This window comes from Heterodontus francisci, chromosome 14 (genome assembly GCF_036365525.1).
Source record: "Heterodontus francisci isolate sHetFra1 chromosome 14, sHetFra1.hap1, whole genome shotgun sequence".
Taxonomy (NCBI): domain Eukaryota; kingdom Metazoa; phylum Chordata; class Chondrichthyes; order Heterodontiformes; family Heterodontidae; genus Heterodontus; species Heterodontus francisci.
Genome location: NC_090384.1, coordinates 103,970,120 through 103,997,429, shown reverse-complemented (window position 1 = coordinate 103,997,429; position 27,310 = coordinate 103,970,120). Strand labels below are relative to the sequence as shown.

The window sequence follows — 27,310 nt, the reverse complement described above, 5'->3', positions numbered from 1 at the left end:
ATGCTGGAAATCTGAAATAAAAACAAGAAATGCTGGAACCACTCAGCAGGTCTGGCAGCATCTGTGAAAAGAGAAGCAGAGTTAACGTTTCGGGTCAGTGACGTTAACTCTGCTTCTCTTTTCACAGATGCTGCCAGACCTGCTGAGTGGTTCCAGCATTTCTTGTACTCTTTCTTGTGTTGTAGTTGAAAGCAAAATCAGAAAATGCTGGGAACCCTCAGCAGGCCAGGCAGCCTCTGGTGAGAGAAACAATTAACGTTTCAGGTCAATGACCTTTTGTCAGATCGAGCAGATGTTGCAGATGAACACAAGGGAAAAGAGAGCTTTATGATGGGGTGGAGGGCCTGAGATGATTCAATGACAAAGTGATAAGGAAGTGATCATGAAAGAAGGAAAATTTGGCCAAGCGGAGAAAGCTCCCCTATCTCAGGAATGCAGCAGATAAGGCTCTAGGTGTACACTTCGAGTGTACTGCTAGATACCCAATCCAAATTATTTTGTACTTTGAAGCGTTTATAGGTGTTCCAAGCCATAGTAATAAACTACCTGGGAATGATACAGTACATGGACTTGGCCCTGGTTTATCAACCCACAGGATGTGTTGTAAGTCACACTGCAAGAAGTTGAGACTGAATTCAGTAGCCCCACCCATCTGGCCTTTGTGATCCAAATTACACTTTATTTTTTATTTATTTAGAGATACAGCACTGAAACAGGCCCTTCGGCCCACCGAGTCTGTGCCGACCAACAACCGCCCATTTGTACTAACCCTACAGTAATCCCATATTCCCTACCTACACTAGGGGCAATTTATAACGGCCAATTTACCTATCACCTGCAAGTCTTTGGATATGGAAGGAAACCGGAGCACCTGGCGAAAACCCACGCAGACACAGGGAGAACTTGCAAACTCTGCACAGGCAGTACCTTTGTCTGACTCTTAATATTCTGTGAAGTATCCAGTAAATTATTCAGGGCAACTAGGCTTGCCTGCATCACCCAGATCAAGACAAACCAATTTCTTTTATATTAAAAAAAACTTCAGTTCTATATTGGAAGGACCAGGAGAATTGAATGTAGAAAGGAGATGCTTGGCTTAGAGAATTTTTTCTCTGCATGTGATTAAATATAAACTGGTTTTGCAGGATAACGATAAAGTAACACTTAAAAGGTTTGTTAACAAAATTGAAGCTCGTGGAATAGGAGCATCAGTGTCCAGTTGGATTAAAAAAAAAAATTAGCTTTCTGACAAAAAAACAGTTGTGGTAAATGGTTGTTTTTCAGACTGGAGCATGGCAGATAGTGGTGTTGCCCAAGGATCAATGCTAGGACCATTGATTTTTTTTTGCTCTATATAAATTACTTGCATCTTGTAATGCAGAGTAGAATTTCAAAATTTGCCAATATCAAACTTGGAGGAGTGGCGAACAGGAGGATGCAAATTGCCTGCAACAAGACATAGGCTGGCAGAAGAGCAGACAAATGGCAGATAGAATTAAATACAGTTTGAAGTGATGCATTTTGGCAGAAGGGATAGGGTGAGGCATAATAGTACAGTTCTAAAGGATGTGCAGAAACAGGGACCGGGGGTGCATTGCATTGATCTTTGAAGATGGCAGCACATATTGAGAGAGTGATGGGTAAAGCATGCGCAAATGACTACTGGCAACACCTATGCAGTCATATTCAGCTGGCCTCAGACACCGGAAACATCAGAGGAATGTATGATGGCATGAAGAGAGCTCTTGGGCCAACCATCAAGAGGATCGCCCCCCCCTCAAATCTAAATCAGGAGACATAATCACTGACGAACACAAACAAATGGACCGCTGGGTTGAGCACTACCTAGAACTGTACTCCAGGGAGAATGCTCTCACTGAGACTGCCCTCAATGCAGCCCAGCCTCTACCAGTCATGGATGAGCTGGACGTACAGCCAACAAAATCGGAACTCAGTGATGCCATTGATTCTCTAGCCAGCGGAAAAGCCCCTGGGAAGGATAGCATTACCCCTGAAATAATCAAGAGTGCCAAGCCTGCTATGCTGTCAGCACTACATGAACTGCTTTGCCTGTGCTGGGACGAGGGAGCAGTACCCCAGGACATGCGCAATGCCAATATCATCACCCTCTATAAAAACAAAGGTGATGGCGGTGACTGCAACAACTACCGTGGAATCTCCCTGCTCAGCATAGTGGGGAAAGTCTTTGCTTGAGTCACTTTAAACAGGCTCCAGAAGCTGTCCGAGCGTGTCTACCCTGAGGCACAGTGTGGCTTTCGTGTAGAGAGATTGACCATTGACATGCTGTTCTCCCTTTGTCAGATACAGGAGAAATGCCGTGAACAACAGATGCCCCTCTACATTGCTTTCATTGATCTCACCAAAGCCTTTGACCTTGTCAGCAGACGTGGTCTCTTCAGACTACTAGATAAGATCGGATGTCCACCAGAGCTGCTAAGGATCATCACCTCATTCCATGACAATATGAAAGGCACAATTCAACATGGTGGCTCCTCATCAGAGCCCTTTACTATCCTGAGTGGTGTGAAACAGGGCTGTGTTCTCGCACCCACACTGGGATTTTCTTCTCCCTGCTGCTCTCACATGCATTCAAGTCTTCAGAAGAAGGAATTTTCCTCCACACAAGATCAGATGGCAGGTTGTTCAACCTTGCCCATCTAAGAGCGAAGACCAAAGTACGGAAAGTCCTCATCAGGGAACTCCTCTTTGCTGACGCTGCTTTAACATCTCACACTGAAGAGTGTCTGCAGAGTCTCATCGACAGATTTGCGGCTGCCTGCAGCGAATTTGGCCTAACCATCAGCCTCAAGAAAACGAACATCATGGGACAGGACGTCAGAAATGCTCCATCCATCAATATCGGCGACCACGCTCTGGAAGTGGTTCAAGAGTTCACCTACCTAGGCTCAACTATCACCAGTAATCTGTCTCTAGATGCAGAAATCAACAAGCGCTTGGGAAAGGCTTGACTGCTATGTCCAGACTGGCCAAGAGAGTGTGGGAAAATGGCGCACTGACACGGAACACAAACGTCCGAGTGTATCAAGCCTGTGTCCTCAGTACCTTGCTCTATGGCAGCGAGGCCTGGACAATGTATGTCAGCCAAGAGCGATGTCTCAATTCATTCCATCTTCGCTGCCTCCGGAGAATACTTGGCATCTGGTGGCAGGACCATATCTCCAACACAGAAGTCCTCGAGGCGGCCAACATCCCCAGCTTATACAAACTACTGAGTCAGCGGCGCTTGAGATGGCTTGGCCATGTGAGCCGCATGGAAGATGGCAGGATCCCCAAAGACACAATGTACAGCGAGCTCGCCACTGGTATCAGACCCACCGGCCGTCCATGCCTCCGCTTTAAAGACGTCTACAGATGCGACATGAAGTCCTGTGACATTGATCACAAGTCGTGGGAGTCAGTTGCCAGTGATCGCCAGAACTGGCAGGCAGCCATAAAGGTGTGGCTGAAGTGTGGTGATTTGAAGAGACTTAGCAGTTGGCAGGAAAAAAGACAGAAGCGCAAGGGGAGAGCCAACTGCGTAACAGCCCCGACAAACACATTTTTCTGCAGCACCTGTGGAAGAGTCTGGCACTCTAGAATTGGCCTTTATAGCCACTCCAGGAGCTGCTGCACAAACCACTGACCACCTCCAGGCACTTACCCATTGTCCCTCGAGACAAGGAGGCCAAAGAAGATTAGTAAAGTATATGGGATCTTGGGCTTCATAAATAGAGACACTGAGTACAAAAGCAGGGCAGCTATGCTGAACTTTTATAAAGTTCTGGTTAAGCCCCAACTAGAGTATTGCATCCAGTTCTGGTCACCACACTTTAGGAAGGAGGGTCCTTGAGATGGTGCAGAGGAGATTTACCAGCATGGTTCCAGGGATGGGTGATATTAGTTACAAGGTTAGGTTGAAAAAGCTGGGGTGGTTCTCCCTGGGACAAAGGAGATTACGTACGTTTGTATGATTGAGGGGAGATTTAATATAGGTGTACAAAATTATGACCGGCTTAGATAAGTTAGACAAAGAAAAGCTGTTCCCACTAACGAGGGTTAGGGGACATAGGTTGAAAGCTTTGGACAAGAGAGGCAGGGGGGATGTGAGGTGGAGCTTTATTACACAGTGAGTGGTAATGACCTGGAACTCGCAGCCCACAAGGGTGGTGGAAGCTGAGACAATAAATGATTTCAAAAGGAAATAAACTTGCAGGACTATGGGGATCGAATGAGAGAGTGGGACTGACTGGATTGCTGGACAGAGAGCCAGCATGGATTCAATGGGCCAGATGACCCATGTCCTAAATGACACTGACTGTTGTCATGATGATGCATTTGCACTGCAAAGCCAATCTTCGACTGAATTGTCTACAAAGGTGTGGCATGTCTATTAGTTTTGTAATTAACATTGAAAGGGTTGAAATGTTTATGATACCTTGCAGCATAGCTCCACTCCACTGCCCATCTAGAATAAGCAACATTAGAGCTGCTTTGCGTTAAAGCTCTGTAAATGGACACAGTAAGTCAGTTATGGTTTCTGCACAGCCATCCATTTTACGTTCTGCCAATATTTATAGACCTAAGCTTGTGTGAGTCATGGAATTAATTCAACTAATCCTTCATTTAAACTGTGCTGAACTGGCTCAATGTGGATAACCAGACCAAATCATTCAGTTTTCATTTTATAGGTTTTTCACTGGCATTAAGTTTTTATTACATGGAATTGTGACATTGGTTTTGAATTCTATGATCGTCACCATTTATCAGTGAAAATTTAAGATGGTTTCATATGCCATTAGTCTGGTACTTTTCATACGATTCTGCATGCAGGATATTTTGTGTGAGAAGCACATAGAAGGAAGTTGACAGATGCTCTTGAGTTCCTCTTTACATAACTGACTTGCGTTGCTGGGTTATTTTCTAATCATGTAATCCAGGGATGTCCAGGCCATTTTTGAGCACCTAGTTAAGGAAACTGAGTATTCCTGGGCACAATTGCAACTTTTCTTTTACTCCGATAAATAGAAAGATATTGCATTTTATATAGTGCCTTTTGTGACCTCGGGTTGTCCCAAACTTTACAGTAATGTAGGTGCACAGCAAGATCCCACTCAGCAAAGTGATAGTGCCCAAATAATCTGTTCAATAGAAACATAGAAAATAGGAGCAGGAGTAGGCCCTTTGGGCCTGCTCCGCCATTCAAAAAAGATCATGGTTGATCGTTAAATTCAGTACCCTGTTTCTGCCTTCTCCCCATAATCCCTTGATCGCTTTGGCATTAAGAAATCTATCTATCTCCTTCTTGAATATATTTAATGACTTGGCCTCCACTGCCTTCTGCAGTAGAGAATTCCACAGGTTCACCACCCTCTGAGCGAAGCGATTTCTCCTCATCCTGGTTCTGGACTCCCCAGCCATCGGGAACATCCTTCCTGCATCTAGCCTGTCTAGTCCTGTTAGAATTTTATAGGTTTCTATGAGATCCCCTCTCATCTAAACTCTAGTGAATATTGTCCTAGTCGACCCAATCTCTCCTCATAGGTCAATCCTGCCATCCCAGGAATCAGCCTAGTAAATCTTCTTTGCATTCCCACTATGGCAAGAACATCCTTCCTCAGGTAAGGAGACCAAAACTGCACAATCCTCCAGATGTGGTCTCACCAAGGCCCTATATAACTGCAGTAAGACATCCTTGCTCCTGTACTCAATCCTCTTGCAATGAAGATCAACAAACCATTCGCCTTCCTAACTGCTTGCTGCACCTGAATGCTTGTTTTCAGCGACTGGTGTACAAGGGCACCCAGCTCCCCCTTTCCCAATCTATCACCATTCAGATAATCTGTTTTTCTGTTTTCACAACCAAAGTGGATAACCTCACATTTATCCACGTTATACTGCATCTGCCATGCATTTGCCTACTTACTCAACTTGTCCAAATTACAGTGTAGCCACTTTGCATCCCCCTCACAGCTCACTTCCCCCCAACTTTGTGTCGTCTGCAAACTTGGAAATGTTGCATTTAGTTCCCTCACCCAAGTCATTTATATATATATATATTGTCAATAGCTGGGGCCCAAGCACTGATCCCTGTCGGACCCCACTAGTCACTGCCTGCCACCTGGAAAAAGACCCGTTTATTCCTACCCTCTGTTTCCTGTCTGTTGACCAATTCTCAATCCATGCCAGTATATTATCCCCAATCCCATGTGCTTTAATTTTGCCTGCTAACCTCTTATGTGGGACTTTATCAAAAGCCTTCTGAAAATCCAAATACACCACATCCACTGGTTCTTCCTTATCTATTCTACTAGTTACATCCTCAAAAAACTCCGGTAGATTTGTTTAGCATGACTTCCTTTTCGTAAACCCATGTTGACTTTGCCCAATCCAGTTTATGCTTTCCAGGTGTTCTGCTATCACATCCTTTATAATAGACTCTAGTATTTTCCCCACTACTGATGTAAGTCTAACTGGTCTGTAATTCCCTGTTATTTCTCTCCCTCCTTTTTTAAATAGTGGGGTTACATTTGCCACCCTCCAATCTGTAGGAACTGCTCCAGAGTCTATAGAATTTTGGAAGATGGCCACCAATGCATCCACTATTTCCAGGGCCACTTCCTTTAGTACTCCGGGATGTAGATTATCAGGCCCTGGGGATTTGTCAGCCTTTAACCCCATTAATTTCCCTAGCACTATTGTTTTTACTAGAACTGATTTCCTTCAGTTCCCCCCTCTCATCATGTTGGTTGAAGGAAAAATATTGTCCAGGACACCATGGATAACTCCCTCGCTTTTGTTTGCATTTGTGCCAGGGAATCTTTCACGTCTGCTAGAGAGGACAGAAGGTGGGTGGGGGGGCCTTGATTTGACATCTCATCTGAAAGTTGTATCGACAGATGACTATGCAGGAGGCACAGTAGAATAAATTACCAAGGCTTTATGGATCAGATACCCTATGCCACATAAGCTAATGTTGATTTGAGCACTTGTATTGATGCAAGAAGTAGCCCCTGCACCTGACAAATCACCCATGGTCTGACTGAATGGCGAAGCAGGCTTGAGGGGCTGAATGGCCACCTTCTGTTAAAATGTTTGCTCAATAAATGAAAGATTCGTGTTCTCTTGCAGAACTGATCCACAGCTTTCAGCAAAATGTCTGTGAAAGTTATGGACACGTTTAAATTTTCCAGAGTTTTGCTGCATAATGTCGTTTGACTTGGAATAATATTTGGTTCCACTTAAATTGGTTAGTACTTGTGACTGAGAAGAAATCACAAGGATTAATATTATGAAGGTGCTTCTGTTTTTTAGTTAAATAATTTTTTAAAGGTCTAACTGAATAAATGTTGGACCAGTTTTTTTGCAAGAGGGCACTGAAAGAACTGTTTGGCAACAATGTATACTGGTTGTCACATGACTCAAGTTAAAAATAGAACAAACACTGGTAATGGGAAGATGTGGACAGAGAAGTGACAGGCACCCCTTGATAGGACAAGTCCAGGAGCAGTAGCGCGCACCTGAGGGGGCAGCAAATTCACAAACTTTTGGTTGTAGTGTCAGTGTGTTGTACCTTCTGGAATGAGATAAAGTTAGCCTGCTGAATTGTCAAGGAAGGAGAGAATACCACAACCCAGCTCGCTTTCCAGCAATTCTCTGAAGGACCCTGAGAAGTCCTGTCAATTCATCTCATCTCCTGTCTTTGAAGAAAAGCCTACTGAATTACTTCTCAACACCACCTGAAAAGAATTGTTCTAAAAGATGTCAGTGACTTGTCTACGTGTACTTAGAAGTTAGACTGTATGCCAGTTTTGGAACACATGATATTTGATCTGTTTTCTTCAAGAATGAGCAAGCCCATTTTTGTGTATGATAGAGCTTTGAACCAAAATCCCTTTTTTTTCCCGGTTAACTAATGTCTGTTTGTGTGTGTGTGATGGGGGCTAAGATAAAAAGGGGGCTTTAAAATTTTGATCTGTATTTAAGCTTTACTTAATTACTGGTTAAGACTTGTTACATAATCAACTGATAAGTGTGTTCTGCTCTTGGAAAAGGAGTATATGATTGACCATATCGGTACGTGGGAAACTTTAAAATATATATGTTGTGACCTGTGGAGAAGTGGAACTAGAATTTAAGGATACACTCCTCCCACCTTATTTGTAACAATATGGAATGGCAATTAAACATGAAAGAAATTGGAGAAGTGAGATCTTATACTTTTGTCATCCGAAACATTTTTGTTAAGGCATGCATGTCTTGGAAAAGAACCTTTTTCTGTGACAGTAACTTTGGACTGATATTAAAACAATAAGGTAAAGAAGTTAAGCGTGCTGCCTTGGTAAACTAATAAACAGATGGTTTGAACAGGTGAAAGATTTATTTTGGAGCATTATACACAACATCAAAACATGTTCTATTGGCTGCTCTGGGGAATTCCAGTCTCTGGCTTGGTCTTTGTGTAAATTTCCAGCTTTTTCTTGGTTTTGCTGTAATTAAACCTAAGATTATTGTAATGAAGCTTCTGCAAAGCTAGCTTTATTAACGTTATGGCAAATATTTTAAATAAAATGAAAATGTTAACATTTCTACCTGCCCTATTTTCATCCCCATTTTTCTGTCTTCTAGTTTATTATTTTTTCTAAATGATATAACCTGTAGCGTACTTCTGTCTTGCTTGTCTAGCCCCTGTCCTCATTAGTCTTCATTGGCTTTCTGTCCCTCAGTGCACTCAATTCACGATCATCTTTCTCGTTTACAAGTCCCATCATTCCAGCTCTGCAACCTGCCCATTGGTTGGTGATGCTCATTCACTCTTTTACTCTTTCTGCTGAACTACTGATTCACTTAGAATGGCAGAGCCTTCTGCCCATTTTGGCCTTGCATCCTGCAGTTTTCCCTGAACCCTGTGCTCTGCAGCCTCACTCCTCACCTTCTGAAACTATCCTCAGACGCTGCTAAATGGAGTTGAGGTACAGATCAGCTCTGATCTGATGGAATGTTGTAACAGGCCAAGGGGCTGAATAGTCTTCTCCTGTTCCTGTGTTCCCATTATTTCAGTCACTTCCACTTAAAGCTTTCCTCATTTGCTGCACTGCTATTGAGGTGGAGTTTTCCCCTCATTTTAGTGTCTTGCAGACCCCTACCTACCAAAAATGCAGCATATTAATTTAGTCATATGAACATTGATTTTAAACTCTTGCTGGAGCAAAGAAATGACTTGTTTGAAGATCACCAGACACTGGGCTGGAAGGACATTTGCATGCTAGGAGATGCTGCTTGTGGAGACAAAGGGCTATACCTTTTCCAGTTAACCCAAATAGATTTTGATCACCAGACATTGAAGGTGTAAGGAAGTGCATTCCAGGCCCTGCTAAGATGATACAGTCCACAGAGCCACGACTGGTTAAACCAGCTAGTCACATGCTAACTGGCTGGTCCAGGTTTTTTGAACTAGCCACAGGACAGTTTGAATTCAGTAGTGCAACAGAGGCTGAAACAAGCAAGTCTGTCGCCTGTCTGTGTCTCCTGCTTTCCCAAGCCACGGAAGCCACGCAAACCTAAGGAGAAAAACGACTTCTACATCGGAACAAGTTGAAGCGTAAACCAGGCCCCAACCAATTGCAAGACTTACCGGCAACCAACGATTCCACACTGAACTTAAAAGACTGCAACTACCAGCTATTGTCTCAAACTTTTCCCCTTTATTCCTTTTACTTTTTCTGATTCTATTTGCGAGTGTTTATCTGTACGCATGTCAGGTGGTCGCATTTGATATTTGTGGGCGTTAACCGGATTAGAGTTTAAGATTAATAAACTTCTACCTTGCTTCTTTAAATCTAAGGAACCCATTTAATTTCTTTGCCTTGAAATTGGAGCAGTGAGCAAGAATTCATTAAGGGGGAGCTAAAAACACAGTGCATCTAAAATTAAACCCTGTTACGGTTAAACCAAGCAAAAGCTAAGAGGGCACCCCTAGACGACTTCTCGCCTGATCGTAACACATGTATCATTTGATATGCAAGAGTAAAAATGTCAGTTCAAATTTGGCCCTGTTCGTGTATTTCCTGCATTCCACTTCTGCTTCTTAGGGGCGGAACTGACTTGGTCTGAAAACTAGTTTCAGGCAATTTAAAACCCGGAACTATAAAAATTGAGGTGTTTGTTTCAGAGAAATGAGCAAGCCAAGTTTTGATGTGATTTTTCTGAATCTCAAGCGCTAATGCCAGGCACACGAGGGTTATTGAGTGCTGAAATTTGGTCTGTTTGTAAAGATGGGTGCAACACTGTTTTCTAGCTTTAAAGTACCTTTAGCTGTAGGCTGATCTTGAGAGGCCCCTTTAATCAGATTAAAGGGACAGTGGCAGCACAGATATAAAATTGGTTAAGGGCCAGGAAGCAGAGAGTCGTGGTGTGTGGTTGTTTGTCAGACTGCAGGCAAGTGCACACTGGTGTACCCAAGGGGTTAGTATTAGGACCACTGCACTTTTTGATATACATTATGACCTGGGTATATAGGCCTAATTTCAAAGTTTCCAGATGACCTGAAACTTAGAAATGTGGTAAACAGGAGAATAGTGGCATACTTGAGGTAATAGAGTGGTGAAATGGCACCTGAATAATGACCACTTGGATGGGGTAGCAGGGATTGCTTGATGCCCAGGAACTGTGCCCAGTGAGAAGCCAAAACTTTCAGGAAAGGAGAGAAAGGAGAAAAATCAGTAAAAAGATACATGGGAGAGTGTTATAGATCTAGATGTTTATGTCCCTTGGTCCTTCTCTCAAATCTGCTGCCACTTATGTTTATGTTTGTTTAGTTTAGAGATACAGCACTGAAACAGGCCCTTCGGCCCACCGAGTCTGTGCTGACCATCAACCACCCATTTATCCTAATCCTACACTAATCCCATATTCCTACCACATCCCCATCTGTCCCTATATTTTCCTACCACCTACCTATACCAGGGGCAATTGCTAATGGCCAATTTACCTATCAACCTGCAAGTCTTTGGCATGTGGGAGGAAACCGGAGCACCCGGAGAAAACCCACGCAGACACAGGGAGAACTTGCAAACTCCACACAGGCAGTATCCAGAATTGAACCCGGGTCGCTGGAGCTGTGAGGCTGCGGTGCTAACCACTGTGCCGCCCTGTGGAGTCATTTGCTGGTGTCTGCTGATGTATTACTGAACAATACTTAATTCGTTTACAAACTAAAACTTGCTGATTCACGTGATAAGCAGCAAGCGTCATGCATCAATTCAGCAGCAGAGTTTGGCATATTAGGAGTATATATCTAGCTGTGTAAGGCTTATGCTTAAAGAATTTTACTGGCATTCGTACAGTTTGCTGTGCCTGCCTTCCATCTAGATGTTTCGCAAGCTTTAGCAAAGCAGTTACATGGACATGAGAAATAGGAGCCGGAGTAGACCATTCGGGCCCTTGAGCCTGCTCTGCCATTCAATACAATCATGGCTGATCTGGCTCAACTCCACTTTCCTGCCTGCTTCATATCCGTTGATTCCCTGAGAGATCAAAAATCTATCGATCTTAGTCTTGAATGTACTCAACGATACAATATCCACAACCCTCTAGGGTAGAGATTTCAGAAGATTCACAAACCTTTGAGTGAAGAAATTTTTCTCCTCTCTGTCCTCAATCATCAATTTTCTTAACTTGAGGCTGTGCCCCTGTGTTCTAGATTCCCTAGCCAGGGGAAACAACCTCTGTGTCTATCCTGTCAAGCCCCGTCAGTCTTTTATGTTTCAATGAGATCACCCCTCGTTCTTCTAAACTCCAGAGCGATTCAGCCCAATTTACTCAGACTTTCATTATATAACAACCCTCTCATCCCAGGAACCAATCTATTGAAGCTTCGCTCTTCTGCCTCCAAGGCAAGTATATCCTTCCTTAAATATGGAGACCAGAACTACACTTAGTACTGAAGTGGTCTCACCAAAACTCTACAATTATAGCGAGACATCCTTATTCTTGTACTCCAATCCCCTTGTAAGAAAGGGCAGCCAACATTACCATTTGCTTTCTGAATTGCTTGCTGTACCTGCATGGTAACTGTGTTTCTTGTAGGAGTGCACTTAAGTCTCAACGTCAGCATTTAGAAGTTGCTTGCCTTTTTAAAAATAAAAATAATTCTGCTTTTCTACTTTTGTTGCCCGTTCAGTAAACCTGTTTGTATCTTTTTGCAGCCTCTTTGCAACCTTCTCGCAGCTTGCATTCCCACCTGGCTTTTTGTATCGTCTGCAAACTTCGGTACATTACTCTTGGTCTCTTCGTCCAAGTCATTAATATCAATTTGTAAATTGCTGATGCCCCAGCACTGATCCTTGCGGCATTCCACTAGTTACAACCTGCCAACTTGAAAATGCGTCATTTATTCCATTTATTCTTCCTGTTGGTTAACCAATCCTCCATCCGTGCTTGTATGTTAACCCCCTCCATGAGCCATTATCTTGCATATTAACCTTTTGTGTGGCACCTTATGCCATTTGGAAATCCAAGGATGCTACATTTACTAGTTCCCACATTTACCCTACAAGCTACATCCTCAAGAGCTTTGATAAATTTGTCAAAACACAATTCCCCTTTCATAAAACCATGTTGACTTTGTCTGATCATAGTATGGATTTTCTAGGTGTGTTGTTGAGGCTTCCTTAGTAACATTTGGCAGCATTTTCCTGATGACTGATGTCAGGCTTACTGATCTACAGTTCCCTGGTTTCTCTTTGCTTCCTTTCTTGAATAGCAGTGTTATATATGCTTGCTTCCAATCTGCTGGGATTATTCTAGAATCTAGGGAACTTTGGAAAATCATAACCAATGCATCCACTAGCTCTTGGAACCCTAGGATATAGGCCATCAGGTCCTGGGGATTTGTCATCTTTTAGTCCCTTAAGTTTCCCTCGTACTTGTTCTCTACTGATATTAATTACCTTGAGTGACTCACTCTTAGCCCCTTGGTTTGCACTCTTTTTATGGTATGTAATTTGTATCTTGTGAAGACAGGCACAAAATATTTATTCGAATCTCTGCCATTTCCTCATTCCCCATGATAATTTCTCCTGTCTCTGCCTTTAAGAAACCAACGTTTACTTCAAATAAAAATAAGAAATGCTGGAACCACTCAGCAGGTCTGGCAGCATCTGTGGAAAGAGAAGCAGAGTTAACATTTCGGGTCAGTGACCTTTCTTCGGAAAGGTTCCAAAGAAGGGTCACTGACCCGAAATGTTAACTCTGCTTCTCTTTCCACAGATGCTGCCAGACCTGCTGCGTGGTTCCAGCATTTCTTGTTTTTATTTCAGATTTCCAGCATCTGCAGTATTTTGCTTTTATTTCAACGTTTACTTCAGCTACTCTCCTTTTTATACACTTGTAATAGCTCTTACAATCTGTTTTTATGTTCCTGGCTGTTAGACTCCCGTTCTATTTTTTTCATCTGAACTCTAGGAAACATAGGCCTAGTCTCTTCAATCTCTCCTTTCAAGGACAACCTTCTCATCCAGGAGTCAATCGAATGAAAATGTGTAGCATCCCCTCGAAGGCCTTGGGTAACAAGAAATGTATAACTAGGGTCGTAGATAGATTTTAAACTAATTAGTGGTGGGAGGGAGGGTTCAATTGAAGGGAAGTTTAAAAAATCAAAAAGAAACTAGAGAGCAGAGGTGCAGGGTAGTGAAGAGGCGAACGGCAATCAAAATATGACAGGAAGGGGCAGAAAATACAAGCAGAAGAGTGCAGCAATTAGAACCAGAATGAGGAGTAATGGCAAAAAGTCAAAGCATAAGGCTTTTTATCTGAATGCACGCAGCATTTGTAACAAGATAGATGAGTTGATGACACAGATAGAAATTCATGAGTATGACTTGATAGCTGTTAGAGATGTGGTTGCAGGGTGACCAAGTCTGGGAACTCAATATTCAAGGGTATTCATCATTCCGGAAAAATAGGCAAAAAGGAAAATGAGGTGGGGAAGCTTTGTTAATAAAGGAAGGCATCACTGCAGTGGTGAGTTGTGATTATAGGTGCAATAGATCGTGATGTGGAATCAGTTTGGGTGAAAATAAGGAATAGCAAGGGGAAGAAGTCATAGGTGGGAGTCGCCTATAGGCCCCTGAAGAGTTGCCTCACCTGTAGTGCAAAGTATAAATTGGGAAATAACGGCATGTAAGAAGGGCACTACAATTGTCCATGGGTGGTGATCTACAAATTGACTGGACAAATCAGATTGGCAGAGGTAACACGGAAGACGAATTTGTAGAGTGCATCAGGGATTGTTACTTGGAGCAATACGTTGCAGAACCTAGCAGGAACAAGGCTATTTTAGATCTAGTAATGTGTAATGAGGTAGGATTAATGAGAGATATCGTAGTTAAGGATCCTCTAGTGATCGTAGTGATCACTATATAGTAGAATTTCAAATTCAGTTTGAGGGCGAGCAACTCTAATCTCAAACCAGTGTCCTCAACTTAAACAAGGGCAATTAGAGGTATGAAGAAAGAGTTATCTAAAGTGGGCTGGGAAAACAGACTAAGGGGAAGGTCAGTGGATGAGCAGTGGCAGACATTTAAGCAGATATTTCATAACGCTCAGCAAAAATTTATCCCAGTCCAAAAGAAGGACTCGATGAGAAGGATGAACCACGCGTGGTTAACAAAGGCGGTCAAGGAGAGTATCGAATGAAAAACTGAAGCATACAAAGCGGCGAAAACTAGTGGTAGGCCAGAGGATTGGGAATTTTTTAGGAACCAGCAGCGGATGACCTAAAAGCTTAAGAGGGAGAAAATTGATTATGAAAGTAAATTGACAAGAAATATAAAAACAGCAAGAGCTTCTGCGTGTATATAAAAAGAGTAGCTAAAGTGAGCGTGGGACCCTTGAAGGATGTGACTGGAGAATTGATAACGGGGAACAGGGAAATGTCAGGTAATAGGATTAAGCAAGAAGGAAAGTGTTGGATTTCTATAGCGCCTTTCACAACCTCAGGACACCCCAAAGTCAATCAAATACTTCTGACATCTAGGCACTCGCAATGTAGGTTAAGGGTGATATGAGAGCAAAAAAAATGTTCTTCCATCAAATTATTTTTCATTCAGTCACGGGATGTGGACATCACTGGCAAACCCAGCATTTATTGCCCATCCATAATTGTAGTCGAGAAGGTGATGGTGGACAGCCTTCTTGAACTGTTACAGTGCGTGTGATGAAGATACTCCCACATTGCTGTTGTGAGTTTCAGGATTTTGACCCAGCAACAGCAAAGGAAGGATCAGTGATCTATGATGGTGGATGGGTGCCATTCACTCATTCCACCATGGCTGCAATGTGTACCATGTATAAGATGCACCGCAGCAACTCGCAAAGGCTTCTACGACAGCACCTTCCAAAGCCGTGACCTCTACCACCTAGAAGGACAAGGCCAGCAGACGCATAGGAACACCACCTGCAAGCTACACACCATTACTTGGAACTAAATTGCCGTTACTTCACTGTTGCTGGGTCAAAATCCTGGAATTCCTTTCCTAACAGCACTGTGGGTGTACCTACACATGGACTGCAGCAGTTCAAGAAGGCACCACATTCTTGAGGGTAATTAGAGATGGGCGATAAAAGCTGGCCTTGCCATCAACATTCATATCCCAAGAATTAATTAAAAAAAAGAATGGTTCTCAAACCTTTTTGTCTGCAGAGCATGTAGCCTGGGCAAAAGATCCTGTGGACCACCTGCCAGCCCTACCCCACAGGCTTTCCCTTGCCACTGCAAAAAACTCGAATGAATGGCAGTGGTTTTGCTGTGACACATGTGATGTCTCATTCCAAGCTTCAGTCTCATGTCTGACTCCACATTCAGTTGGTTCCTCATTGTTTTCAGCCCCACAAATATTGAAAATCCAAGCTTGCAGTTGTATGTTGTAACAGTAACATAAATCTTAAAAAAACTGCATTGTTAGCACTTGTGATGACTCTCTTGCTGCAGATGAGGGAGCTGGTCTAGTTTGGTGATGTCATGCTAGTGGTGCTTTTGAAGGTCCTGGTCTGTACTCTGGTGTGGCCTTGGCCATAGCATTGTGCGTCAGTGACTTGAATTTTGGACAAGCCCATTGACCACCTGGAGGACCCTCACAGACCATACTTTGAGAACCACTGGAATTGATGATTGGGCAATAATTGCTGGATTGGATTTTCATGCTTCTTGCAGGCTATTAAACATGAGACTGAGGAAAGAAACGGTAACGGAAATGTATCCAGATCATCTGCAGAGTCAGTCACTGGCCTGATATGTATTAGTGGCACAGGATTGCCATTTATTCTTCCCACATACATGCTAACTCAATAAAGCCCTTATGAACATACGAATTAGGAGCAGCAGTAGGCCACTGAACCCCTCGAGCCTGCTCCGCCATTCAACTAGATCATGACTGACCTGATTATAACCTTAACCCCACATTCCTGCCTACCCCGATAACCTTTCACCCCCTTGCTTATCCAGATTCTATCTGCCTCTGCCTTGGAAATATTAAAAGACTTTGCTTTCACAGCCTCTATTGAGGAAGAGAGTTCCAAACACTCATGACCCTCAGAAAAAATTGCTCCTCATCTCTGTCTTAAGTGGGCGACCACTCAGAATCATATATGTTTCAATCCAGTCGCCTCTTACTCTTTTGAACTCCAACGGATACAAGCCTAGCCTGTGCAACCTTTCCTCATAAGACAACCCACCCATTCCAGGTATTAGTCTAGTAAACTTTCTCTGAACTGCTACCAACCCATTTACATCCTTCCTAAATAAGGAGACCAATACTGTACACAGTACTGCAGGTGTGGTCTCACCAATGCCCTGTAGAACTGAAGCATAACCTCCTTACTTTTGTATTCAATTCCCCTCACAATAAACGATAACATTCTATTAGCTTTTCTAATTACGTGCTGTACCTGCATACTAACCTTTTGCAATTCATGCACTAGGACACCCAGATCCTTCAGCATCTGAGCTCTGCAATCTCTCACCATTTAGATAATATGCTTCTTTATTCTTTCTGCCAAAATGGACAATTTCACATTTTCCCACAATATACTCCATTTGCCAGATCTTTGCCCACTCACTTAACCTATCTGTATCCCTTTGTAGCCTCCTTATGTCCTTTTCATAACTTGTTTTCCTACCTATTTCTGTCATCAATTTTTTCTATTCTTTCATGGGATGTGGGCATCGCTGGCAAGTCCAACATTTGTTGGCCATCCCTAATTACCCTTGACAACTGAATGTCTTGCTAGGCCATTTCAGAGGACAATTAAGAGTCAACCACATTACTGTGGGTCTGGAGTCACATGTAGGTCAGACCAGGTAAGGACAGCAGATTTCCTTCCCTAAAGGACATGAATGAACCAGCTGGGTTTTTATGACATTCGATAATTTCATGGCACCATTGTGACATTGATCACAAGTCGTGGGAGTCAGTTGCCAGCATTCGCCAGAGCTGGCGGGCAGCCATAAAGACAGGGCTAAATTGTGGCGAGTCGAAGAGACTTAGTAGTTGGCAGGAAAAAAGACAGAGGCGCAAGGGGAGAGCCAACTGTGCAACAGCCCCAACAAACAAATTTCTCTGCAGCACCTGTGGAAGAGCCTGTCACTCCAGAATTGGCCTTTATAGCCACTCCAGGCGCTGCTTCACAAACCACTGACCACCTCCAGGCGCATATCCATTGTCTCTCGAGATAAGGAGGCCCAAAAGAAAAAGAAGAAATTACTAAGACTAGCTTTCTATTCCAGATTATTAATTAATTGAATTTAAATTCCACCAGATGCCATGATGGGATTGGAACCCGTGTCCCCAAGGCCTTAGCCCAGGTCTCTGGATTACTAGTCCAGTGACGTTACCACTCTGCCACTGTCGTCACTAAATTTAGCAACCATACCTTCATTCCTTTCATCCAAGTCATTTGTATAAATTGTAAAAAGTTGAGGCACCAGCACTGATCTCTGTGGCACATCACTCGTTACATCCTGCCAACCAGAAAATGATCCATTTATGCCTACTATTTCCTGTTAGCTAGCCAGCCTTGTATCATGCCGATATGTTAATCCCCTACACCGTGAGCTTTAATTTTCCGCAATCACCTTTTGATGTGGCATCTTATCAAATGCTTTCTTGAAATCGAAGTATAGTACATCTACCGGTTCCCCTTTGTCCACAGCACATGTAACTCCCTCAAAGAACTCCAATAAATTGGTTGAAGATGATTTCCCTTTGACAAAACCATGTTGACTGTGCCTGATTACCTTGAGTTTTTCTAAGTGCCCTGCTATAATGCCTTTTTAATAGCTTCTAACAATTTTCCTTTGACAGATGTTCAGCTAACTGGCTTGTAGTTTCCTGCTTTCTGTCTCCCTCACTTCTTGATCATTTTTGCCTTTCATCATATCATTCAAATTTAGTAGTGTGTTGTGGATTTATAGTTTAACCAGGGGCTGGGGTGGGGGGTTGTGGTGGAGGCCAGTTAGCTTCTGTGTTGTGATTCTGGCTGCAGTCAAGACTACTTTCAGATTATGTTTTAAAATGTAGCAATACATGAATAAATCTTGCAACCTGCAATTTTTTCTGCATAAAGTTCACAATTTATTTTGTTTTCTCCACCCCCGCCACCCCACCCCAACCTGCGGCCAGGCTTTTGTTCAGACGCGCTCATAGTTTGAGTCATGATGTTGACAACTTGACGTACGTGCAGTGTCCCTGGTGGACATGCTGACTGTCTCAACAGTGTATTCTGTTACTCTAATTGTGTTCAGAGAATTTGTAGCCATAATTTGCTCAGGATTACAATGAGATGTGGCAGTTTATATTAGAAATCACATACAGCCTGCCCTGCTGTTAATTTGCTTGAAACATCTTCCAGTATATCAGAATGCTTACTCTTGTACCACAGAGTGCTTGTTGTGTTTTTGTCCCTATCTTCCTTTACTCTTGAAAGACAGTTTTGTACACAAGGTTATTGTGTCTGTCGTGCTCTTGTTTTTCAGTTCTTGGCTTTCAGTAGAACTCCAAACTACCTCTGTTATTTTGCACTGGCTTTTTTCCTCCTATTTAAAGCATTTGCATGCTAGACCTGTCCATACATTTCACATTTGTAATTAGTATGTCTAACTTTTTTTAGTTTCCTGTTTTTTTAGTCATGTAGCTGAATTTACACTTAATAACCTAATAACCCCAGAGAACTTTGCTACACCCTGTCTGTCCATTAACAGTATGTAGTTTTGAATGCAACACACTTAAGACTGCCCAGATGTACAAATTAAAAGACATGCTTGATTTTTAACAGGATTTTATGGGTCATTGACACATGCCAAAATGTAAGCTTTCCTCCGAGCAGTGATCAATCTTTAATTACCTTCAAGATCTTGCTGGTGCCGCAATGAGACTTGGGGCCTTGAAGGAATCTGCTTTCTTAAGCATAGCTGCACCTGAGAAGCGGAATGATAATTTTTGCATTATGTGACGTGATACTCTTGTCATTGCCTGTGCAGTGCCTGATGCACTGTGAGCAACTCCTCAGTTGATTTTGTTAGTCATCTGCATACATTTTTATAAATTACCATGGCAAACAAGTTATTAGTGAGGTTAATGAATCTTAGAGTTGGTCTAGTCTGGCCTCATTCTGCTTGCTGACTTTCCTCTGGTTGTTTTATGCAATTTGTGTATACGCACAAATGGATTCTTCAGCTTCTACTTCGATAGCTGCATTCTGTAAAATGTATTCATTGAAAAAAGGCCTGATTTATCTTTCACCTTTAGTGACCTTGGCATCCTGAAGCACTTTACAGCTAATTAAGTTCTTTTTGACGTGGGTTGTAATGTTGGAAATGTGGCAACTTATTTGTATAAAGCAAGTTCCCACAAATATAAATGAGATATTGACCGGATAATCTGTTTTAATGCTGAGGGATAAATATTAGCCAGGACATTGAGGAGAACTGCCCTGATCTTTTAAACAGTGCCATGGGCTCTTTTACATGCAGGGCTGAGGGAATTTGGTTTAATGTCTTGTCCAGAAAGCAGCACCTCTGACACCATAGCACTGCCTCAGTTTTGCACTGGGGCTTCGGCCTGGATTTTGTGCTCAAGTTTCTGAAGTGCGACACAACTTAATGGCTCGGAGGTGACAGTGTGCTAACCACAGAGCTGTGGCTAACACCTAAATATAAAGAAGAAAAAAAAATCCCACAAATTTTTACCAATATATTTTTTGTTGTGTTCTGCTGTCTTAATAAACCTCTGTTACAGGAGATTCATTAAAATGTTTTGATTCCAATAATAGTTCAAGCATCACGGATTTAATAAAGCGTAACATTTTGATTGGCTTGGCATGAAGAGTTGAGTTTATGCAGTTCATTATCATGTTTCTCTAAAATCTGAAAGCTCTTCATGTACAGGGGATTTACTTTAGAAGTGCAATTATTTTGTGCTGGTTGCTGTATGAGGTGATCAAGTGTTTTAGATCAGTTAATCAGCATTTACAAAGATGTTGGTGTATCACATTAATGTGCTGCTCAAGTGTACCTTTTATTTTATAGATAGAATACACACTTTAGGAGTTGTACTTTAAAGTAAGATTTATAAATTATATATTTGCTATGAGCAGACAATTAGTTAATAGATCATGGAGATGTTTTCCGTCTTTGGGCTGATGTTTTAAGAAGTGATTATAGAACAGTTCAGTTTCCTCAGTTTAATTAGTACATTTAATGGCACTGAATATCTATCCATTGGTGGATCCCACAACTAGTGCCTGAACATTAAGGAAACCCAGATATACCTGTTAAATAACTAGCATATCCAGTGGTTTCTTAATGACTTCTTACACACTCCCAGTGTAAAGAGGGAACGACTTTTTACATGGAATAACGTAGTATTTGCAGCGCAGAAACAGGCTATTTGTCTCAACTGATGCTGGCATTTGTGCTCCACACAAGCCTCCTCCTAGCCCTCTTCATCTCACCCCAACATATCCTTCTATTCCTTTCTCCCTTGTGTTTATCCCGCTGCCCTTTAAATGCATCTATGCTATTCACTTCCAACTACTCCCAATGGCAGTGAGTTCCACATTCTCACCACTCTCTGGGTAAAGAAGTTTCTCCTGATTGTTCTTAGTGGATTTTTTAGTAATCGTCTTTATAACTTATTTTGTAAACAGACATGGCAGGCAGTTTGTGCACAGTAGGGTCCCACACATAGCAAACAACTTGGACGACTAGTTAATCTGTTTTGTAAGGGTTGGTTGACTGTTGACTGTTGACTGTGACACCAGGAGAATTCTGAAGTCTCGTTTGAATGGTGGCATGACACTTTAAATGTCCAGCTGATGGGCCCTTGAGCTATCAACCCTTAGGAACGGCATCATAGGCAGTGAGAGATTTTCTCAGTACTGCACAGAGGTGTCAGTGAGTTTCCGTGCTGTAGACTGGTTTCAATCTCATAATGAAGAGCTGGGATCTGTCATAGCCGCTAAGCGCGTTGCACTGTTGAACTACAAGAAAGCCCCCAGCGATTTAACATCCGCAGCACTTAGAAGCACTGCACAAAGAACAGCCAGGCGCTGCGCAAACGACTACTGGCAACACCTATGCAGTGATATTCAGCTGGCCTCAGACACCAGAAACTTCAGAGGAATGTATGATGGCATGAAGAGAGCTCTTGGGCCAACCATCAAGAGGATCGCCCCCCCCTCAAATCTAAATCAGGAGACATAATCACTGACGAACACAAACAAATGGTCCGCTGGGTTGAGCACTACCTAGAACTGTACTCCAGGGAGAATGCTCTCACTGAGACTGCCCTCAATGCAGCCCAGCCTCTACCAGTCATGGATGAGCAACAAAATCGGAACTCAGTGATGCAATTGATTCTCTAGCCAGCGGAAAAGCCCCTGGGAAGGACAGCATTACCCCTGAAATAATCAAGAGTGCCAAGCCTGCTATGCTCTCAGCACTACATGAACTGCTATGCCTGTGCTGGGCCGAGGGAGCAGTACCTCAGGACATGCACGATGCCAATATCATCACCCTCTATAAAAACAAAGGTGACCGCGGTGACTGCAACAACTACTGTGGAATCTCCCTGCTCAGCATAGTGGGGAAAGTCTTTGCTCGAGTCGCTCTGAACAGGCTCCAGAAGCTGGCCGAGCGCGTCTACCTTGAGGCACAGTGTGGCTTTCGTGCAGAGAGATCGACCATTGACATGCTGTTCTCCCTTCGTCAGATACAGGAGAAATGCCGTGAACAACAGATGCCCCTCTACATTGCTTTCATTGATCTCACCAAAGCCTTTGACCTTGTCAGCAGACGTGGTTTCTTCAGACTACTAGACAAGATCGGATGCCCACCAAAGCTACTAAGTATCATCACCTCATTCCATGACAATATGAAAGGCACAATTCAACATGGTGGCTCCTCATCAGAGCCCTTTCCTATCCTGAGTGGTGTGAAACAGGGCTGTGTTCTCACACCCACACTTTTTGGGATTTTCTTCTCCCTGCTGCTTTCACATGCGTTCAAGTCCTCTGAAGAAGGAATTTTCCTCCACGCAAGATCAGGGGGCAGGTTGTTCAACCTTGCCCATCTAAGAATGAAGACCAAAGTACGGAAAGTCCTCATCAGGGAACTCCTCTTTGCTGACTATGCTGCTTTAACATCTCACACTGAAGAGTGTCTGCAGAGTCTCATCGACAGGTTTGCGGCTGCCTGCAATGAATTTGGCCTAACCATCAGCCTCAAGAAAACGAACATCATGGGGCAGGACGTCAGTAATGCTCCATCCATCCATCCATCAATATTGGCGACCACGCTCTGGAAGTGGTTCAAGAGTTCACCTACCTAGGCTCAACTATCACCAGTAACCTGTCTCTAGAGGCAGAAATCAACAAGCGCATGGGTAAGGCTTCCACTGCTATGTCCAGACTGGCCAAGAGAGTGTGGGAAAATGGCGCACTGACATGGAACACAAAAGTCCGAGTGTATCAGGCCTGTGTTCTCAGTACCTTGCTCTATGGCAGCGAGGCCTGGACAACGTATGCCAGCCAAGAGCGACGTCTCAATTCATTCCATCTTCGCTGCCTCCGGAGAATACTTGGCATCAGGTGGCAGGACCGTATCTCCAACACAGAAGTCCTCGAGGCGGCCAACATCCCCAGCTTGTACACACTACTGAGTCAGCGGCGCTTGAGATGGCTTGGCCATGTGAGCCGCATGGAAGATGGCAGGATCCCCAAAGACACATTGTACAGCGAGCTCGCCACTGGTATCAGACCCACCGGCCGTCCATGTCTCCGCTTTAAAGATGTCTGCAAACGCGACATGAAATCCTGTGACATTGATCACAAGTCGTGGGAGTCAGTTGCTAGCGTTCGCCAGAGCTGGCGGGCAGCAATAAAGACGGCTAAAATGTGGCAAGTCGAAGAGACTTAGTAGTTGGCAGGAAAAAAGATAGAGGCGCAAGGGGAGAGCCAACTGTGCAACAGCTCCGACAAACAAATTTCTCTGCAGCACCTGTGGAAGAGCCTGTCACTCTAGAATTGGCCTTTATAGCCACTCCAGGTGCTGCTTCACAAACCACTGACCACCTCCAGGCGCGTATCCATTGTCTCTCGAGATAAGGAGGCCCAAAAGAAAGTAAGTCCTGGAGTGGGTTTTGAACAGGTTATGGTCTGACTGAGAGTAGAAGTGAAAAAAGTAAAGACACTCATTTTATATAGCTCTTTGTGCAACCATAGGACGTCCCAAAGCACTTTACAGCCAAAGACTACTTTTGAAGTGTAGTCACTTGTTCGAACCGAGGTGGGAAGAGTGCACTGTTTGTTGTGCTTCTACCTTTCCACAGGTCACAATGCACATTTAAATTTTCCCACTTAGCGATACGGTCAATCATATACTCTTTTTCCCAGAATAACATACACTAACCAGGTTTCTTTAATGAACAATAAAATTCAGTTTATTATAAAACAAGCCTTAAACAGTAATGAAGTAAAGCATAAATACACAGATTTAAATTTTAAAGTTCCCTTTTTACCTTGGCCCCACACACACGCAGGTTAGCAGGAAAAATAAAAGGGACTTTTGGTTCACGGCTGTTATATACACACAAACGCAAAAAACACTAAGGCTGAATATTTGCTAATTCTTGAAGAAAATAGCAGATGAGATGTGTTCCAAAACTGGCATACAGTCCGGCCTCTGCGTACAAGTAGACGGGTCACTGGAATCTTTTAGAATCGTTCTTTTCAGGCAGCGTTGAGAATTAATTTAGCAGTCTTTTCTTCAAAGACAGGAGACGAGATGAGTTGATCTCTTGGTCTTCTCGGGGTCCTTTAGAGAGGTGCTGGAACGCTGAGCTGGGTTGTGGTATTCTCTCCTTCTCTAGGCTTTTTTTAAGAGTTGGAACAGGCTGGGCTGAGCTGGGGTTCTGACCTATCAAGAGGCATGCGACTGACACTTCTCTGCACACACCTCCCCCAGATACTAGGGTTTCTGTTCTATTTTTAATGTGAGTCATGTGACAACCAGTGAACATTGTTGCCAAACGAATTCCTTCAGTATCCTCTTGATGACCCTCTTGGGGAAAAAACTGGTCCGACATTTCTTCAGTTAGACTAAATTCCTCAAAAAATATTTTTAGCAAAAACAGAAATTCATTCATAACACCTTGTTGTAATGTAGGAAACGCAGCAGCCAATTTAAGCATAGCAAGCTCCCACAGACAACAATGTGATGGTGATCAGATAACCTATTTTTGTGTTGCTCATTGACGGAAAAATATTGACCTGGACATGTGGAACAGCTCCCCTGCTCCTCTTCAAAATAGTGCAATGGGATCTTTTTATGCCCACCTGAGAGGGCAAGTGGGGCATTAGTTTAACATCTCAGTTTTTTATTTTATTCCTAAATATTTGTATTTGGAGATCTGAACAAGTCCTGAATAAAAGTGAAGTGGGCTTGCAAGCACATGGCCTCCTTCTGCGCTGTAACAAATTGGTGATTCTGTGAGATGTGACCGGTTTACAAAGCAGCTTTTTTAAATGAGCAGTTATGTAAAATTCAGTATCAGTCATTCTTGGAAATCTGAAGTAAAACGAAATGCTAGGAATATGCAGTTGGTGAGCCAGTATCTGGAAGTGCAAGATTAATTTGGGCGGAACCCCTTCATGATTGACTCATAATACCCTTGGCAAGTAGGGATGGGCAATAAATGGGACCTTGCCAGCATCACTGTTACCTTAACAAATATTTTTTGAACACAGAGATCATGTATGGTCTTCAAAAGGCCCTTTTCGGTATAGTACCAACCACTTAAAATGCCCACATTTTAAAACAATCACGTGTATCAGCCAAAAAGAGATAAACATTAGCCATTTGCATTCATGTCAATTTCAAAGTTGCTGTTGAAGCATCTTGAATGCTTTGATTATTTCAGGCTGAAACAGCTGTGGTATGGAGATCCTCGTGATAGTCCAGGTCACTGGGCGATTATTCCCCCTACAAAAAACAAAGGTTGAAATGCTTTGCGTCTTGCATAGACTGATTCAAACATTGTGAATGCAGCAAGCCGAATTAGCCATGCTTTATTAACTGAGGCTTCAGAATTGGCCTGATTTCAAAAATAAGGTGTTGTGTATGATGAAAACATTGTTACTTTTGGGAGAGGGTGTGTGGTATCTCTACTGTTTGTTTTGTAATTTTTCGTTTCTGTTCCTGACAGGTTGCCGGAGAGTTCTTGAGTCAAGAAGAACCAGTTGACATCTTATTCACATTAGGAGGGCAACATGGTGTCAATACCAGAATTCTACCTGGGCAAGAATGTTCTCATCACTGGAGCCACTGGCTTCATGGGAAAGGTGCTGCTTGAAAAGCTGCTGCGCTCTTGTCCAGCAGTCAAGACTGCATATATCCTGGTGAGACCCAAAGCAGGCCAGAATCCTCAAGCACGGGTTCAAGAGATGCTGAACTGCAAGGTAAAAGTGTTTCAGGTGTTAGCTATTTGCATTTCTTGTCTTTGGGGCAGAGTGGGCAATGGAAAGGGAGGTGACGGGGTTGCCTATATGCAAAGGTGAGACGGTGTCGTGGTGGTAATCTCACTGAGCTAGTAATCCAAGGGCCCAGGTAAATGCGCTAGAGACATGGGTTCAAATCCCACCATGGCAGCTGGTTTCAGTAATGGTGCCATGAAACTATCATCGATTGTCGTAAAAACCTATCCCCTTCCCTGAGGGAAGGAAATCTGTCCTTACCTGGTCTTGCCTACCTGTGACTCCAGACCCACAGCAATGTGTTTGTCTCTTAACTGCCCTTTGAAATGGCTGAGCAAACCACTGAGTTGTCAAGGGCAGTTAGGAATGGGCAACAAACGCTGGACTTGCCAGTGACGCCCACACCCCATAAAGAATTTTTTGAAAAAAAAGTTTATCTCACCTTTATTTTCCATTCATTGCACTCACATTTGATAAGATACAACTTGTAAAAAAAAACCCCAAATAAATGGTAAGGTGAAGAAAAAAGAAACTCATTTTGTGCGCATGTCTCTCTTGGGCATGAAGTACTAACTTGTTCTGATAGTGGAAGAATTATATTTTCTTGGCCAAATCACCCCTCCCTATCTGTGTAACTTCCTGCAGCCCGCCAACCCTCCGCAATTGCTGCACTGCTCTTGTGCATCCCTGATTTTAATTGTTCCACCAGGGTCGTGACCGTGCCTTCGGGTAACCTGGCCCTGTGCTCTGAATTCCTCTCTCTCTTTTCCCCCCCCCTACCCTCTCTCTTTCCCCCCCCCTACCCTCTCTCTTTTCCCCCCCCTACCCTCTCTCTTTCCCCCCCTACCCTCTCTCTTTTTCCCCCCCTACCCTCTCTTTCTCCCCCCCCCTACCCTCTCTTTCTCCCCCCCCCTACCCTCTTCTTCTCCCCCCCCCCTACCCTCTCTCTTTCTCCCCCCCCTACCCTCTCTTCTTTTTCCCCCCTACCTCTCTTTTTCCCCCCTACCCTCTCGCTTTTTCCCCCCCTACCCTCTCTCTTTCTCTTTTCCCCCCCTACCCTCTCTCTTTTCCCCCCACCCTCTCTCTTTTCCCCCCTACCCTCTCTCTTTTTCCCCCCCTACCCTCTCTCTTTTCCCCCCCCTACCCTCTCTTTCCCCCCCGACCCTCTCTCTTGTCCCCCCCCCACCCTCTCTCTTTCCCCCCCCCCGACCCTCTCTCTTTCCCCCCCACCCTCTCTCTTTCCCCCCCCTTCCCTCTCTCTTTT

The 27,310-nt window shown here is 43.5% G+C and overlaps 1 protein-coding gene across 5 annotated transcripts in view; it reads left to right on the top strand.

Annotated features, from left to right (window-relative positions):
• The window catches only part of far1 (fatty acyl CoA reductase 1), a 120,061-nt gene that overhangs the window by 27,424 nt on the left and 65,327 nt on the right, over nucleotides 1–27,310 (top strand). For 4 of the 5 annotated variants that reach the window (XM_068046659.1, XM_068046658.1, XM_068046656.1 and 1 more), the window contains exon 2: nucleotides 25,779–26,031. In XM_068046659.1, the coding sequence (XP_067902760.1) occupies nucleotides 25,843–26,031 (189 nt within the window). In that variant the 5' untranslated portion in view covers nucleotides 25,779–25,842. Of the gene's footprint in view, nucleotides 1–25,662; nucleotides 25,685–25,778; nucleotides 26,032–27,310 lie in introns of those variants that run through there. The other variant, XM_068046655.1, reaches the window with a different exon arrangement.